Raw genomic sequence first — 16693 nt, 5'->3', positions numbered from 1 at the left:
AAATTTTATATTTTCATGAAAAAACAAATCCTATCTTTCAAAAGAAAATTTGTTTTAATATCCCTACAGTACATCATGTTTTTGTTTTTTTGATTTCCTTCAATTTTACAATCATACAATCAAGTCAAACTTATACAACAAATGACTTCATAGTCAGAAAAAAAGAACAAAAAAAAAAAAACAAAAGAAAGCAGGAATAATAAGAGACAAAACCTAACAAGGCAAAATTCAACCCCCACCCAAGAGAGAGAGAGGAGAGGCAAGATCATGGGTAAAATTAGTTAGAAAAGAAACAAAAAAAATAAAAAGAAGGGAAAACTCAAACCCCCCCATCCCACCCCCCGATGTAAATGCTTATTCTACAATTTTATTATTAAGATCTTACCATATTTTTTAAAAAACGTTTTGAACAGATACGCTAAGAAAGAATTAGATTTTTTTCCAGCTTAAAATAGTATAAAACATTAGTTACCCACTGACTTATAAAAGGTGGACTGAGATTCTTCCAACAGGATAAATCTATATGCAATAGTATGTTGTAGACAACTGAGGCAATATGAAATTGAGAACTCTCTAGTCTTAAGAGCCTGACAGAGTCTGTGTGACTTCCATCTCTAAATCTTTCAGATTTTAAATTTGAAAGATTTCTGTTTTATCAGTAAAGAATTGCAGTTTTATAAACTGATATTAACCTCAAAATTCAGAAATTCACAGAATGTGGCTCGCACATTTATGACTTTGAGGGAAGACATCTGTAAATTTTCAGTTCTTTCCAAAACCCAAGCACTGAGGATTTCAAGTTGCTAAACTCTACATTACAAAGAAATTTTGATTACACCCAAATGTGTATTTTCTTGAGGCATGTCCTTAAATATTCTTGTTATTTAAATTTTTTTTCTTACTTTTCCTAGCAAATTTTGAACTCAATGCCTTAACTTTACGAGTTGGGGTGCTAGTCCCAAGACCATTTCCAAAATTAAAATGTGTTTCTACTTCTCTAATTTTTGACATCTTAATTTAAGAAAACCATAAGGAAAGAAGATAATCAAAATTCAAGCAGGTAAACTGATTCATTCATTCATTGTTTACATCTAGCACAAAATAATTATATTCCAAATATGCTTTAGTTAGATAAAGCATATGATTTTTTTTAAATAGATGTGCCTTTAAAGTGGAGTAAAATAAACTTCAGTAGTTTACCATATACAGTACTTGTGTTGTAAATATGGAGAAAGTCATGATATGGTAACATTTTTATTTTTTTGCAGTGTATATTTTTAAAGTGAATTTTCAAACATTTTAATGCAAAAAAATACAAAGCACTTAAAGTGAAGAAGATTAAAACTTAAAGAAAAGTAAAATAAAAGAAAAAGGATTGCCAGTCACTCTATTTTTTTAATTTTGATTGTATATTATTAATTTTATGTGATTTCCATTTTCTGTATATTAAAAAGTTACGTAAAACTGACTGATAAAATGAAATGTACTCAATGATATTATTACTGTTTTAATATAATCTAATATATAATATAATCTAACGAAACTATTTTAATATAAGGTAAAATGAAAAAATAAAATATGCTTTATAAGAGTACATTCTCTTAGTTATAAAAAGTACACTTTTCTTTTTACCTTCACCCAGAGAAGTGCTGCATCAGTGCATAAATTGAATTCAAATCAGGATGACTTAGTTAATTTATATGTCAATTTTTGTGTAATCTTTAATCTATTAAAATATCAATATTTTAATTTGGTTATATTTATAGTGTTAAATAATAATAATTTAATAATGGCAACATTTACAAAAAAAATGTAAAGCAAGACATATCTTTTAAACATTCTAAACCACAAATGGCATACTAAATATATTTAAAACATTTAACACTAGAATTACCAGAGCCTATGAGAAAACTCGTAAATCCGGCATACCTTAAATCCAATCTAAAATGATTTCTTCAAAATATCATATATACCTACGTCTGTGTTTTTTTTTTTTTTTTGACATCATATACACCATAAGGTGCATACTAATTGTGCGTGAGCAGGAACACTCAATAAAACTGAATAAAAAAAATCAAGTGACATTGAGATACAAAGAAGGCAGATTCACCAGCGTTTGTGTGTCAGCTTTTATCCCTCCAGATCAGAGAATGTCCAGTTCCATTGCCTCAAAACACCACTCACATCTACAGTTATTCTCAGTTTCAAATAAAAACTAACAGCATCAGATCCCTAGGGCCGTAGTATGTATTGTGATCGTGAGTGAGAGAATAAAAGTGAAAAAAAGGTAACTTTTACAAGTACAGTACTATAAATGTACACGGTCTGTTACAGACGCAAACCAAACGTATGTGTATACTGTATAATATTAACAATAAAAGCAGCTCACTACAGAAAACGGCAAATATAGGAGGCAGTGGGGATCAAAGCAGTGGCCCCTTGATTACAAGTCAGCAACTCTTACCGCTACACCATGGAAGCTGTTGTATCATCCTTGAACCTTTTGTGAAAGTGTTTATTTGATCTTTGGACTTCAGGCTTCACACATTCTATAGTTTATGCCTACATTTTTTAACATTTATTACTAAAATATGAAAAAGTTTCTGTTTTAACAATGTGTTTACACAGATTACTGTAGAAACAGAAAATATATGAAATGCATGTGTTCCAAATAACGATCTATTATTTCCACTCTAAAACTCCAGCAGTTCACTCCAGATAATCAAAAAGGCATGAGCTGGGAGAACTTAGTGAACGTTCTGCGACGGTGGGGGAAAGAATAGCAGGCTGCTTGCTGCTTGTCTTAATCGGCACATTTACAGGACAAAAGACGCTGATGGAGAGGTGTGAATGGATTTAAGTTGGACCGGATTTATGAGTTTTCTCGTAGGCTCTGGTAATTCTAGTGTTAAGAAAATAATGACATGGACAAAATTTTTGATAAAAAAGTTGTGCTAGTTGTGTTAGTAGTGTACATAAACATTTTAGAATACTTTTCTTTATAATCCTGAGGAAAACAATTAAATTAAAGGGAAAATTTACTGACCTCCTGAATTGTGGCTATGATACTGGATCATTTTAGGTATTGAGTCAAACACATAGTTCTCTGCTACGTAATAGTTTTCATCAGGTGTAATATTAATTCGATAATGGCAAACAGATCCATTTTTATCACTGTGAAAGAAAATTCAAATCGTTAACATTAATTTCATACATATACTGTATATATATATGTATATATTATAAAAAATAAAAAGATTGGCATGAACTGTTGCAATTATTTTTTATACTTAAAATAAGTACACATTAACAGGCTAATAATCTGCTTAATCCAGTGCAGGGTTGATGAGGCTGGAGCCTACTTTAGCAGCACAGGAAATATGACAGGAAAAAACCATGGACACTTCAGTTTGAAACTGAAAATTAGCCTAACCTGCATGTCTTTGAAGATGTGGGAGGAAAGCAGGAGTACCAGGAGTAGATCACAAGCAGACACTGCAAAATCCACTTGGGCAATAACCAGGTGCAGGATACAGACAGAGAATGATGAATCTGTGAGGTGACAGTGCTATCTACTACACTACCCAGGATTTTCAAATAAAGAATATTAATCCTTTCTAAAGAACATATTATAGAAATCAAAAACTTTTATTTAAATTGTAATATCAAAACTTCATTCTAATTCACTAAAATGTTTCTGAAAATTAAGGTTTATACAAGTTTCATATATAATTCTGATTAAATATACAAAAACAAAATAAACAGCAAAATAGCCTTTTCTAATAGCTAATATCATATTAATAATATTGTGAAACTTGGGTCACAGGGCCAGAACCTATACTGGCAGTACTGGACACAATGTATGAACAAGCACTGAGCCAGGCACCAGTCCATCACTGGCTCCACTCACTCACAGACACACGCAAATACACACACTTGCATTCGAACTCACCCAGGACCTAATACACATATGCAGATGAAAATCAGAACAGACATATGTAAAATGTGACCTTGCTTATAAGCTGTTATAAAAACACATATTATTTACCCTAAGCAAAACGTGTAACTCTCATTTTTTGTGTAACTGGTCAAAGTCTGGAACCACAAAAATATTTCAAAACCAACATGGTGGTGCTCATCCAATTAAATTCACATTTTTTTGTCGAGAAGTGCCATTTGGTTTATCAACAGAGCAATGTAAGACTAAGACATTACAAGAAAACCAACTGACTTACTCATCAGTTAAACATCTTATTGAACACTAGTTGATTACCCAGTGGCTTCGCTCACTGAGTGCAAGGGAAAAAAATAAAATGTAGTCTAAAAGTTATTCAACAGTAAAACATTAACATTTAAGAAGTAAAGATACATTGAGCACTACTGGAGTGGTTTCAGGTAAACTACATTTTAAAGGCGCTATAACACAACAGGTAAGTAGTAGATCCCTTGTGAAAGGCGCTACACGACCGCTGTGGTATAGAAATTACATTTTCTATGTGATCGTCCAAATTTTTGCCTGACAACCTTGCACTACATGCCTGTGATTTACTTGTTAAAATAATTAATCACAAAAGCAACCTTGAATGTTGTGGGGTTTTAGTGACCCGAACTTACCTTAAGGGACAGTAAGTAGTTTGTGCAGGGCAATTTACAAACAGAGTCCTGCTTCGATGGTGCTGATTACACTCATTCGCAAAGATTTCCACTCTCCCAGGAGCCGACGGGGGACTTGAAGTGTCACAAACAGTGCGAGAAGAGAGGACGCTGCCCGAAACTGTGAAGCTCTCGACTCGGCGGAGCAGCCCGACATTCCACACCTCCCAGCATCCACTTTGTTCTCACGACCCCTCGCAGCTGAAGGCAGTCTTGTCTTCACATTGTTTACAGCTCGGCGCAGTTAAAAAGTAGAAAGACGCAAAGCTGTTTTCCTCATCTCTTCTACTATCAAGTACTACCAACTAAAAAAAAGTTACAATGTGGCAGTTTCAGCGACAGTCACATGGACAAATAAATAAAACTTCTCTGTCAGAATGCGCCTGGCTAGTTCCTGTGTTATAATATGTTCTGTGGTCATAGGTAATTTCCATATCGTGTGGTCATATGTAATTTCCGTTTCATACATAATTTCCATATCATGTGGTTATACGTAATTTCTGTTTCAAACGTGAAAAGAATTTTATATATATAGATGATAAACACCACATGGAATGATGATGGACACATAGAATATCGCATTAAACTGTGGTGAGTCAAATTAGGTTTAGTCCATCTTTATCATTCAAAGTATTATTATTAGAAAAACTGGTACCTTTTGGGACCACATTTTAAGCCAGCAGTAGTTAACTAATTAAAATCTCACTAAGAAGGTCTACAGATGCCCTAATTAAAGAATGTTTGAAATGTTTTGTTAAAAAAACTTTAACCTTTAAAAATAACAAAAGTAGCACAAATTCAGCTTGCTGCATGGCACAAGAAAGAAACATTTTTGTATCTGGAATACAGAAATGCTGATGATCTCTTTTTTTCCAGTTCATTGTATCCTCACATGAAATTTTAAAATGCTGTATATTGTATTGTATTGACCCCCTTTTTTTTTGACACCCACTGCATGCCCAACCTACCTGGAAAGGGGTCTCTCTTTGAACCGCCTTTCCCGAGGTTTCTTCCATTTTTTCCCTACAAGGGTTTTTTTGGGGGTGTTTTTTCCTGTCTTCTTAGAGAGTCAAGGCTGGGAGCTGTCAATGGCCAGGGCCTGTTAAAGCCCATTGTGGCACTTCTTGTGTGATTTTGGAATATACAAAAATAAATTGTATTGTATTGTATTGTATTGTATAAAATTTGATGAGTAATTTCCTCTTATTTTCAATTCACATTTTCTTCTAATCAGTTTTTTAGACAGCCTTTATAAAATAAAAGGTAGGATGGAATAAATAATTACAGTTCTACTACAGTAAAATCACTATGTTCATTTACTTTAGCTGTGTTTTACAACTGAAAGTAACATTTCTGTTTTGTTTGCATTTAGAAGACACCATTTCACACGACATGACCTGATGTTATAGACAGTAAATAGAAAATTAGACAGGACTGTTTCTTGTGGTTTTCCAGTGTTGCTCACTTCCATATAGGAGACACAAAAATTACGGTCTACTGCCCAGACAGTCCATTATGAAGTACACGATGGGCTTATTCACCTGCATATCATTACGCTTACCCCTTAACATCATGCAAACCTTTGAAATTTCAAAAAATGTTCAACAGATTATATATCTCAATGAAAATGGGACTCTCCTGACACATTTTCTTGAAGAACAAGTGTGGCAAACATGAACAATATTGGTTGTTTCTTGTGGTCAGACAGACATGACAGTGATATTAGGTGTTTTTTGCATTATTTGCAAATGCAACTAAAAAGTTATTATTTAGTGAGAACGTGACAGAAAAGGTACTGTCACTTTTTAACTCAGTAGGCCTCACCATTAGTTTACCTAAATGAGTACAATAGTCACTCAGTTTATTTTTATTATTATTTATGAAGCATGTCTGTCTTCAAGCATACACACTACCACATAATCGAAAACATGCTTTTTCCAGTTAAAAATGTTGATAAAATATAAGAGAACAAAGACTCTTTAATAACCGACTACTGCAATGCATTAATCACAGGCTGCTCAAAGCATTCTATTTGCTGCTTTTGTTTAATTTGAAATGCTATTGCAAGGGTTTTTTTATAAGATTATGAGGTTGAATATTATGAATATTGAAGATTATGAGGAGAATATACTATACTGGTCCTTACGTATTTACAATGGCTTCTTGTCACGTTTAGGGCTTACTTCAAAATCCTTCTACTTACAAATCAGGATTTAAATGGCTTAGCCATATTTATGTAATAGAACTCATCAACGCATACTTGAGAGTACATTATGATCTTGAGACAGTGGTTTTTTAAAGTTCCCATGGGTAAAAATAGTAAAACTGCTATACTTTGGGAAGTCAAACCTTTATGTGCAATTCCTCAAAACCTTGGAATATTCTGCCTCCTTATGAAAGACATGCCCCATCATTCTCAGATTCCAGCTGAAGACTTACTATTTTAGTCTAGCATTCACTAATTAATGAATGCTTCTGCTTCTTATTAGATTTTTAGCATGGATCCTATGACCTTATATAATAACTAGGAAGGAGAAGCAGATAATTCACATAGGCTATCAAAATTGTGATATTACCTCCTCTTTGACTCTACAGAGGTATATTCTCTCCAGAAATGTTGTTAACTAGACATTTTGTTTTACTCTACTCTATCCTCTGTTGCCTGCATCTCAATGCTAACTTTTAGGCCTTTATATTGTCATAATATATTTATTTATTCAAGTCATTGAAATTCATTCTGTTATATGTAGGGCTGCAACAACTAATTGTCATTATCAATAATAACTGATTATTAAAAACGGCAATGATCATTGTCATCGATTAGTTTAAGTTAGATTAGGTTACATCATTAGGGGGGGTATGTTGTGCTGTGCAATTGCGTTATTACTTCATTCATTTGAAAAATGGCAAATGGTATGCAAATGCCAGAAGAGAGACTACAACCTAAAACTTTTAGAGTTTGGGAAAACTTTACTCTGAATGCAGAAAAAAAAGGTTGTGAGTTGCAAAATGTGTACGTCTGACATCCTATGGCACAAGAGCACAATGATGATGCATAAACATTTTAACAGAAAACATACTGTTACGGGGTCTGTGGAGGAGTATGCCTCGCTGTCATCACTGTAATTTGAAGGTTACCTTCAGTGTTATGTGAATCTGTGATCTGATTGTGTTCAGATCTATGAACACAATGTTTGCTAGACTAGGCATAATGACATGACTACTGGTTTGAAGTGAGGAATAATTTGAGTCATAGTTCAGCACCCTACAATGCAAATAAAACACTAGCATATGCAACAGAGTTTTATGATAGGCAAATAAAAAACGTGCCCTTAGCCTCTAGATAGTAAACATTCAGATTTTTACTTTTTTTAACATGGCCACTCCGTTAAATTACAATGCTGAACTATACGCTTGCATTCACATGTGTCTTTATAAAAAATTGTGAAGAATTTTTTTTTCCTTTTCAGTCTCGTATGCAAAGGAAATCCCATTCTCGTCAAGAGTGCTGCGGTGAATCCCACAGCACATCAACCACGACTGAAATACTTATCGTTCATTCCGAGTCAAAAGGCAGTTCCAGACGCTGGCTGTCAGTCTTTAAATGGCTTTTATACAGTCTGGAAGAAGACACAATAATGTGCAAGTGCTGCTGCAGCAAGCCTAGAGTAGCCAGTAAAGAGACTTTATGGCAGGAACAAGTTTTAAAATGTGACAGCAAATGACATGTGGCAGACTGCGACAGGCTGTTGGCTGCAAGCAAATATGCCAAAGAATCTGCGGTGCTAAAAGGTTTCCAGACCCAAAAAAACAAATGATGATGCAAAAATATATGACCTTTCAGTTAAAATAAACTCATATAAGCATATTACAAAGCAAAGAAAGAACTGAGTTTCACACAAATTTAGTTTAATGTGATTCTGATTGCATAAGCCAAATTGTGAGTTTAGTTAATTTATAGAAAACAGTTGTGCTTTTAAGGAAATATTGTGTGTATTTTCATTGCACATCCAGAGCCAGAAGTACTCTTAAGTGCTTTATTTCTATTTATTTTCAATATATTATTATACAAATGTTGTATAAAAACCTATATTGTGTTTAAAATATCTACAAGTAGTTCGTTTAAAAAAATAAATATCTGAAAATTTTATTCAAATCCGTTTATTTGTTGAAGGTTCCATTTCATGCAGTTTGTGTTTAATTTCAAATGAATTTTTTTACAATTCAACTAATCAGTTAATTGACAAATTAATCGATTGTGAAAATAATTGTTAGTTGCATCCCAGTTATATGCATGTTGTATGGTTTAATTGATTACTGATTGTAAAAGCCATTTGTTAGTTAGTTAGGTAAGGTTAAATTGATAGAAGTATTTTCCTAGTTTTGCTAAACTGTTTGCCTATATATTATGTCATAATTAATCGAAGGTTCTACTATATCCTTTACAAGGTAAGTTGTAAATGGAATATTATAATTATTTCATGTCATTCTGCCTAGACACCAGTTCAGTCTGTGATCTGCCTTGCCTTTTAAATTTTCACTAAACATGTTTAAAGCAAACTTTACTGGAATGTGAAAATTATTTTATTTTGCATTTGACTCGTGCTGAATCCTACCATGCTAACTCAGTAGCTGTAAATCCAGTATGTCTAAGTCTGTAATCATTGAAGAAACCTACACAAAAATTACTTGAATTGAATTGAATCTTTTTAGGTAACTGAAGGTAAAACATTACCAGGGGGTTAAGAGCATATAAACGTATTTAAAATATGTAGTTGCACACAGCAATTACTGATATACACTGCCCTTTATACCCATTTTATATTGATTACATCTTTCTTTTGGTTGTAGCACTTGAAAGTGCTGTATAGCAGCACTATTATTAGAAAAAAAGAGTAGACTTGCAACAGGGACTCATCTGATTTCAGGAACTGTTACTTATTATTTTCTATTTTAATTTTTTTTTTGTGGCTTTTTCAAGTGTCATTTCTCCAAAAGTGGTCTCATAACACTTAACACTTTAAAGATTATTCACTTGCTACTCTATTATTTGTAAGCAAAAGTAAAAGGGAATAGCTGAAACTAATGAAAAGCTGTTGTCTTGTTATATTATACTCAATATACTTTAACAGTTTAATTCGGAAGAAAAATGTTCATGTTGCATTAGACTAAATGGGTAAGACAATGAGCAGATGGGAAAAATACTCAATTTAAATTCTGTCAATAACAAAATAAAACTACAAAATCTTTTTCAAAACACTGTGCTGTGATTTTAAACATTTGTAGTACAGGTTGCAACTTTTTGAAATAGTTTGTTTAAAAGAAAAAGTCTGTTCCATACACAACAAAGAGGCACAGGATGCGAGACTGGATTTAAATCCTAAAATGGTTACTGTCTGTATGGAGTTTCATGGCCTTTAGCATGCCACTGTGGATTATTTCTTTATATACTGTGTAACTCTGTATGTGCAAGTATATTATACTTCACCTCTGTGTTACACTTATGGCTAGCACAGTGATGCAGCAGTTATTACCTTTGACTCATAGCTTTTATGAATTGAACTTCCAACCTGACCCGTGGATATGAGAAGTTCACACATTGCCTCTGTGTGGTCCATTTATCCATGTGAATTATTTATCATCTTTTCTCCTCAAGACTAGCTCTGATGACCTAAGGCAGTTGTTGGAATGTGAGTCAGGGTGACTTGCAGTACACTTTGCGTGACTGGCTGGGAAAACAGAAATGAGTGGATGCAAGTTTCAGTGGAAATAACAGGCTGAAGCAGGTTCAGAATTACATGCCTCTTGGGATGTGTAGCAGACAGCTTTCTAAAATGTTTATTTCTTTCATATTCCATCAATACTCAATTACTAACTATACTTTTTAATTTCATCCTTTACCATTTCTACTTCGTTTATACTGTATGTTAGTCCTTAACACTAAAATCCCTGAAGCCTATGAAATGAGTCATAATCCCAGGCCACCTTAAATTCCTTTGCACCTCTCCATCAGCGTCTTTGTATTGCAAATGTGTCAATTAGCACAAGCAGCCTGCAATAACACCCATTCCCCCCGCCCCCCCAACCCCACTGACACAGCTGAAGTTCTCTCAGCTCAAATCTGGGTGTGAGGTGCCAGGAATTGTATAGGGTAAATAATATATGTTTATTTGGAAAACATGCATTTCATGCGTGTTCCGTGTCTACAACAATCTAGGTAAATGTAGGATGACAGGAAATGCGAGGCAAGAAATGTTGAACATATAACTAAAACAGAAAATTTTTCCACGTTATAGTAAAAATTAATAAAATGTTGACATGAAATGTATAATGTGTGAAGGCTGAAGTTCAAATATCAAATATTTTCACAAAAGGTATAACAAAATAAGGGCGCCTTTATTCAAGTATATAAGCGAAGAAAAAGAAATTATTCAATTTACATGTTACTGTTAATATGTAAAAACCGAAACCTAATTTATCAGTTTCATGGGTGGGTTAGAGGTAAGAGTGACTGCCTCTAAATCAAGAGACTGCGGGTTCGAACTTGGGTCTTTCCTGCATTTTCCATTTAGAGTAGTGAGCTGCTATTATTATTACTATTATATAATAAAAACATACATTTGATTTGAGTCTAACACCTGTTGCAGATTTTTGCTACTTGTAAAAGTATTTTTCTTTTTTTTCAGTTCTATTCTCTCAGTCATGTTCATGTGGTACAACAATCTTGCCTCTTCCTTTCCGAGTTGATAGCGTTTATCTCCATTCTATTCACAAGAGCAGTGATGACCACAGATGGTGCTGTGGCTGATGCCTGTTCAGAACTATTTGTTGTACCGGGAATCAAAGGTACAATGCCCTGTGATCACTATCAGACTATCATGCGGCATTTGCACTTTGACAACAAAGACACCCATTGCAGAACGTGTGAAAAATGACTGATTGGCATGTGCATGTGCAATGCTACTCCTTATTTAGGAAAAAATCCCAGTCATCCCACAGGAGAAAGACTTTCCGAGACTGTGGTCATAAAGCCATTTCTAGACAACCATAACAAGAGACAACTTCTTCATGTCACCTTTGCTGGCTAATAAACTGCTGCACTGAAACACAACTCTGCTTGACACCATAAAGTGGGACGGGAACTTCCACCTGCAGCTAAACTCACTTCAATATGTGAGCAATGCTCCACACTAGTGTTTAGATCTGGCAGTGCCATGCTGACGGTGTATGCTCCCAAGAAGAAGTCTGTCTGCATTCCCTGTACCATGCACCATAATGTGGAGATTGGGCAAGATCGGAAAAAATAACATGTTCAAATGACATAGCCTCTCTCATGCATGCACACACACATCCATGCATGAGAGAGGCGGAGACAGATTTGATATCACTCAGGTGATTACTGGAGTATAAAATAAATACTTTTACAAAGGTATAACGAAACAAGTGTGCTTTTCTTTAAGAATAGATTATCAATGTAGACCTAGGTGTTGATATTTGCAGTGCACCCCGTAATGCATATGTCTCTGTTATGAAGTTGTAAAAGCAGTGTTAATGTTTGTGATGTGCCATCTGCTGGAATGAAAAATGCAATGCATTTTATTACTAAAAATATTTGTGATGCACCATCTTTTGGAGAGACGGAGACATAGCAACCAGACAGACATACAGACACGGATCCTTTTATTAAGGTGGATTATTTTTTCCAACACAATTTACAGTGCTAAATAATGTAAAGTGCTTTATAAAGTGATGAAAATAGCAATAAAAGACAAAGATACTCAATATTCAGCAGGAAATATTTCCCATTATTTAAGGAACTTATTCAACCCAACTTGGAATCATAGGGAGCTAAACAAATAGCCAAGAAAGGGTACCTACTGTGGCCAAAGTAAAATAACATTTTCTCTTTCATTATGTATAATGTTATATCTATAAAAGATGCTGTCTTTCATTGGCAGGCAATGGATACAATTATTCTGTGTGGAGTCTGCAGGTTCTGCCCATGTTTTTGAGTCTTTCAATCCTCCTTCCCAACAAATGTGCATATTAGGTTGACTTATGGCTCTGAAACCAACCAGTGTGAGAGTGAAAGAGGTTACATATCCTGTGATGAACTGATGAGCTGCTTTATGCCTTATACCCTATTAGGTGTGCTACAAGTCTAAGATGGGTTGAACTCTAAGTAATAACGTAGACCTTAGCATTAACACTAGTCTCTGTTATATGCCATTAGTATGGAATTTGTAAAAGCAGTGCTCATGTTTGTGATGAGCCATCTTTTGGAATGACAAATGCAATGCATTTTATTACTCAAAATGTTTGTGATGTTCATCTGGTGGAATGGCAGAGACATCGCAAATGGACAGACACACAGAAACTTATCCTTTTATTAAGGGATAGTTGTGCTACCTTTTTAAGATGGATTAAAATCTAAATAACCAATATAGACCTCAATGTTAATATTTGCAGTGCACTATGCAATGCATTTGACTCTGTTATATGCCACTTGGTAAGGGATTCATAAAAGCAGTGGTAATGTTTGTGATCTGCCATCTATTGGAGTGACAAATTCAATCAATTGTACTACTAAAAATGTTTATGATGCGCCATCTATTTGAATGACAGCAACATAGTAACAAGACAGTCATGCAGACAGACACACAGAAACTTATCCTTTTATTAAGGTGAATGCTGCTGGGATTGGTGCTAGTTTCCTGCATTCTTTTAATTATCAAAGACATTTCAGAAAACTGATAGTTGTGTAGAAGGATGAACATACCAATGAAGCTCTGCCACTTTTATCATGTTCTAGACATTGTATTTATGTGAAGGGGTGGAATGGTGACTCTGTGGTTAATGCTTCTGTCTCATGGTACTAGTAGCCTGAAATTCATTTCCAGCCTGATTGCCGTCTTTTCAGAATTTACATGCTTGCTCCGTGTTCTCTGAGTTCTCGATGGCGTAAATGTTTGCGCAATTATCAACTCAAAATTGGGTTCTACAATGATGTTTTGAGCCTGAGTTTGTCATGGCAGGCTCCAGCTTGCCAAGATCCAACATTGGACGGTTCAGAAAAAGGCTGGTTGATTGTAAGAAAAAAAAAAAAAATTTACCATTTACTATCAAACCGATGAAATAAAGTACTATATTTTAACTTAATATATGCTCTTACTGTGGAATTATTTATAGGGTGGTCCAGATCTAATTATGCAACTTTTAATACAATACAGGAAAACAATGCAAGACAAAAGAATTGTTCAAAATATCATGTAATAAATGAATGCAGGGCAGGTGCTGCCATCTATCAGAATTTTTTGTGAATTCTCTATGTAATAAACTTAAGTTATAGCGTAATGAAAATTGCATAATTAGATCTGGACCACCCTGTAGGTTGATCACTTTTAATAATATAGTTATGTAGAAGGCAATATCCTGGATACAAAGACAACATAAAGTAAGCTAAAAATGACCTAATGAAAATTCTTGTTGCAGAGTTTTCAGCCTATTGTGAATTGTTAACAATAGGCTGTGATTTATTGGTAAGGACCTTACAAGGAGATATTAAGTTGGTCCCATTATTTTTTTAAATAAGAATAACACTTTTGTAGACAGGTCCTTTATCTACTTAAGGTCTAAATGTAAATCAGATATCATTCAGTTTTACATAACATTCTCACAACAGAAGAAATGTGGCATAGAAATGCCTAGTTGCACACAATGAACATTGACTACATCCAAATTAAATATTATATAAGTGACTTTACAAAGCATTTATTTATTTTATATAATAACTAGTGGAAGAAATTTAAACAGAAATTTTGTGCATTATACATCTGCAAGTTAGGCAACAGGTCGCATCCTCTGCATCTTTGGACTAAGAGGGCTCTCAGTACTGTAAGTGGCAATTAATGCCACTTGAACGTTTAACTGCATTCCCGTAAGTTTGTTTAGGAGCTTACACACAGAATATCCACCTTTGTTTAAGGAGGTACTGTATATGGATTTTTAAGTGGGATAGAGTTCAAAATAAACATATACACATAAACTCCTACAAAAATATCTCCCTATATTTTTTTACTTGTGAATAATAGAAAAAAAACATGGTAGTAGATATCAACGCTTAAGTATTATATTTATCATATCTAATAAAATATTTTAACAGGAAAAAAAGTTTGCAAAAGACCAAAAAGAGATTTACTACATATTCAAGTAAAAACGTTTCTATTCATACAAATAGTGCAGCCAAACAGGTATTTAATTTTTCCCAACAGTAAGAAGGATTGTGCACTTTTGACAACATCTTTTCTGTACACATTACATCTGTTAGTAGGGCTGTGTATTGGCAAGAATTTTGCAATACAATACATATCATAATACAGGGGTTATGATTCAATATGTTGCGATATATTGCAATATTATAAGCAAGGTGATATATTAAAAAAAATTTAAAATCTAATTTTAAGAAAACTATCATAGTATGAAGAACACACCACGATATGCATAAAAAAATTAAAAACTTAAAAGTTAAAAAAGTTAACAGTTAAAAAAAAATAATAATTTTTTTATGCAATCAGAACAGTGGGATCTGCAACTGCATTTATCACAGTCCTTATAACTTTAGACATCATAGCAATACCTTTTGTGCAATCTGAGGAAAGGAATTAACATGTTCCTATATCACTAAAAAATCACCGTACTGTTTGATCCTGCTTTAAAGGTTCACAGCATGCCACACTATGTTTCAAGCAGTTTAAAATGCATGACATCATAGCACTGTAATCTGAACAAAGGAATTAACATTTGTTTACAGTATATCAGTAAAAAATAAAAGTGCTTGCAGGATTCTTTAGGTAAACAAATTGAGTAAATTAAAAAAAAAGCAAACAGTATTACATATAAATTCAGACAGTATATGTATATATACTGTACATATATTAAATTCTGCTTTAAAGGTTCACATTCTATTGTATGTAGGCCATTTTTTAATTTTTCAGTCTCAAGTGGTTAATAAAAGAAAATGCATTGTCCTTGTAACATCCAACATCATAACACTATATTTTCTGAAATCTTAAAAATGTAACTACATCTGCCTTTATCAATGAAAATTAAAAGTGCTTGCAGGATTCTTAAAGAAAATATTAAACATATGTAAGAAAATACGTATATATTGATAGTGAACATTTTCAGATCTTAAACTTGGATTGCACAGTTTGTATGTATGTCAGTGCTTATTTTTTAATGTCAAGGTTTTTGTGGAGGAAGATGAGCTGGTCAACATGCCCAGCTTTCAGAACACTTCTCTGTGGTAACAATATCTTGCGGTTGAGCTGAGAGATTCCAGTACCTTCATTTTTACCTCCTCGTACAACTTGGGCACAGCGATGTCAGTGATCAGTTGTTGGGAGGGTATGATATAATGAGGCTCTATTGTATTCACCATATTTCGGAGTGCTTCATTCTTTACAACACTCAGAGGGCGCATATCTTTGCAAATGAAATAGAGTATTGACTGCGTTATTTTGTTTGCATCAGTTGAGGTCTGTTTGCTAACTTCAATGTGTAAACTTGTTCCATAGTGAGTTGAGAGGGACCCACTTTTTTAACGCTTGCCGTTTCCTGCTCCTTTATCTGTGTATCAGAATGGTGTCTTGCTAAGTGTGCTCTCAGATTCGTTGTGTTCCCCAAATGTTTGATTTTTGCATGGCACAATTTGCAGATGGCATGGCTCTTGTCTATCTCCTCAGTGCCTTCTTTATTGTGAAAGCCAAAATGAGCCCACACTTCTGCTTTGTACGGCACAGGAGCCGGTCTAACTCCTCTGGATTCAGCCATCGGTTGTCATGTTACTAGTCAGCTCAGTTTGTCACTGCACGATCCACGTTGTCTGCCAGATCCGCTCGCCTGAGTATTGAAAGCCTACATATGTCAACCCTTATGCTATTTCCTGTCTCAATTTTTGTTGTTACAGCTGCTATCTTGCGATCAGGGATTTAAACGCAAAATAAACTGTGTGCCTTGAATCTTTGAATGTAAACTAGTA

General features: G+C 34.1%; 1 protein-coding gene across 1 annotated transcript in view; it reads right to left on the bottom strand.

The window, feature by feature from the left end:
- LOC114650274 (cytoplasmic tyrosine-protein kinase BMX-like) overlaps nt 1-16693 on the bottom strand; it is a 163186-nt gene that overhangs the window by 65544 nt on the left and 80949 nt on the right. The window contains exon 11 of the mRNA XM_028799805.2: nt 3047-3174. Within this exon, the coding sequence (XP_028655638.2) occupies nt 3047-3174 (128 nt within the window). The remainder of the gene's footprint in view (nt 1-3046; nt 3175-16693) is intronic.

This window comes from Erpetoichthys calabaricus, chromosome 4, assembly GCF_900747795.2.
Source record: "Erpetoichthys calabaricus chromosome 4, fErpCal1.3, whole genome shotgun sequence".
Classification (NCBI taxonomy): Eukaryota; Metazoa; Chordata; class Cladistia; order Polypteriformes; family Polypteridae; genus Erpetoichthys; species Erpetoichthys calabaricus.
The sequence above is the reverse complement of the archived record's forward strand: the minus strand, read 5'-3'. Positions and strand labels throughout refer to the sequence as shown.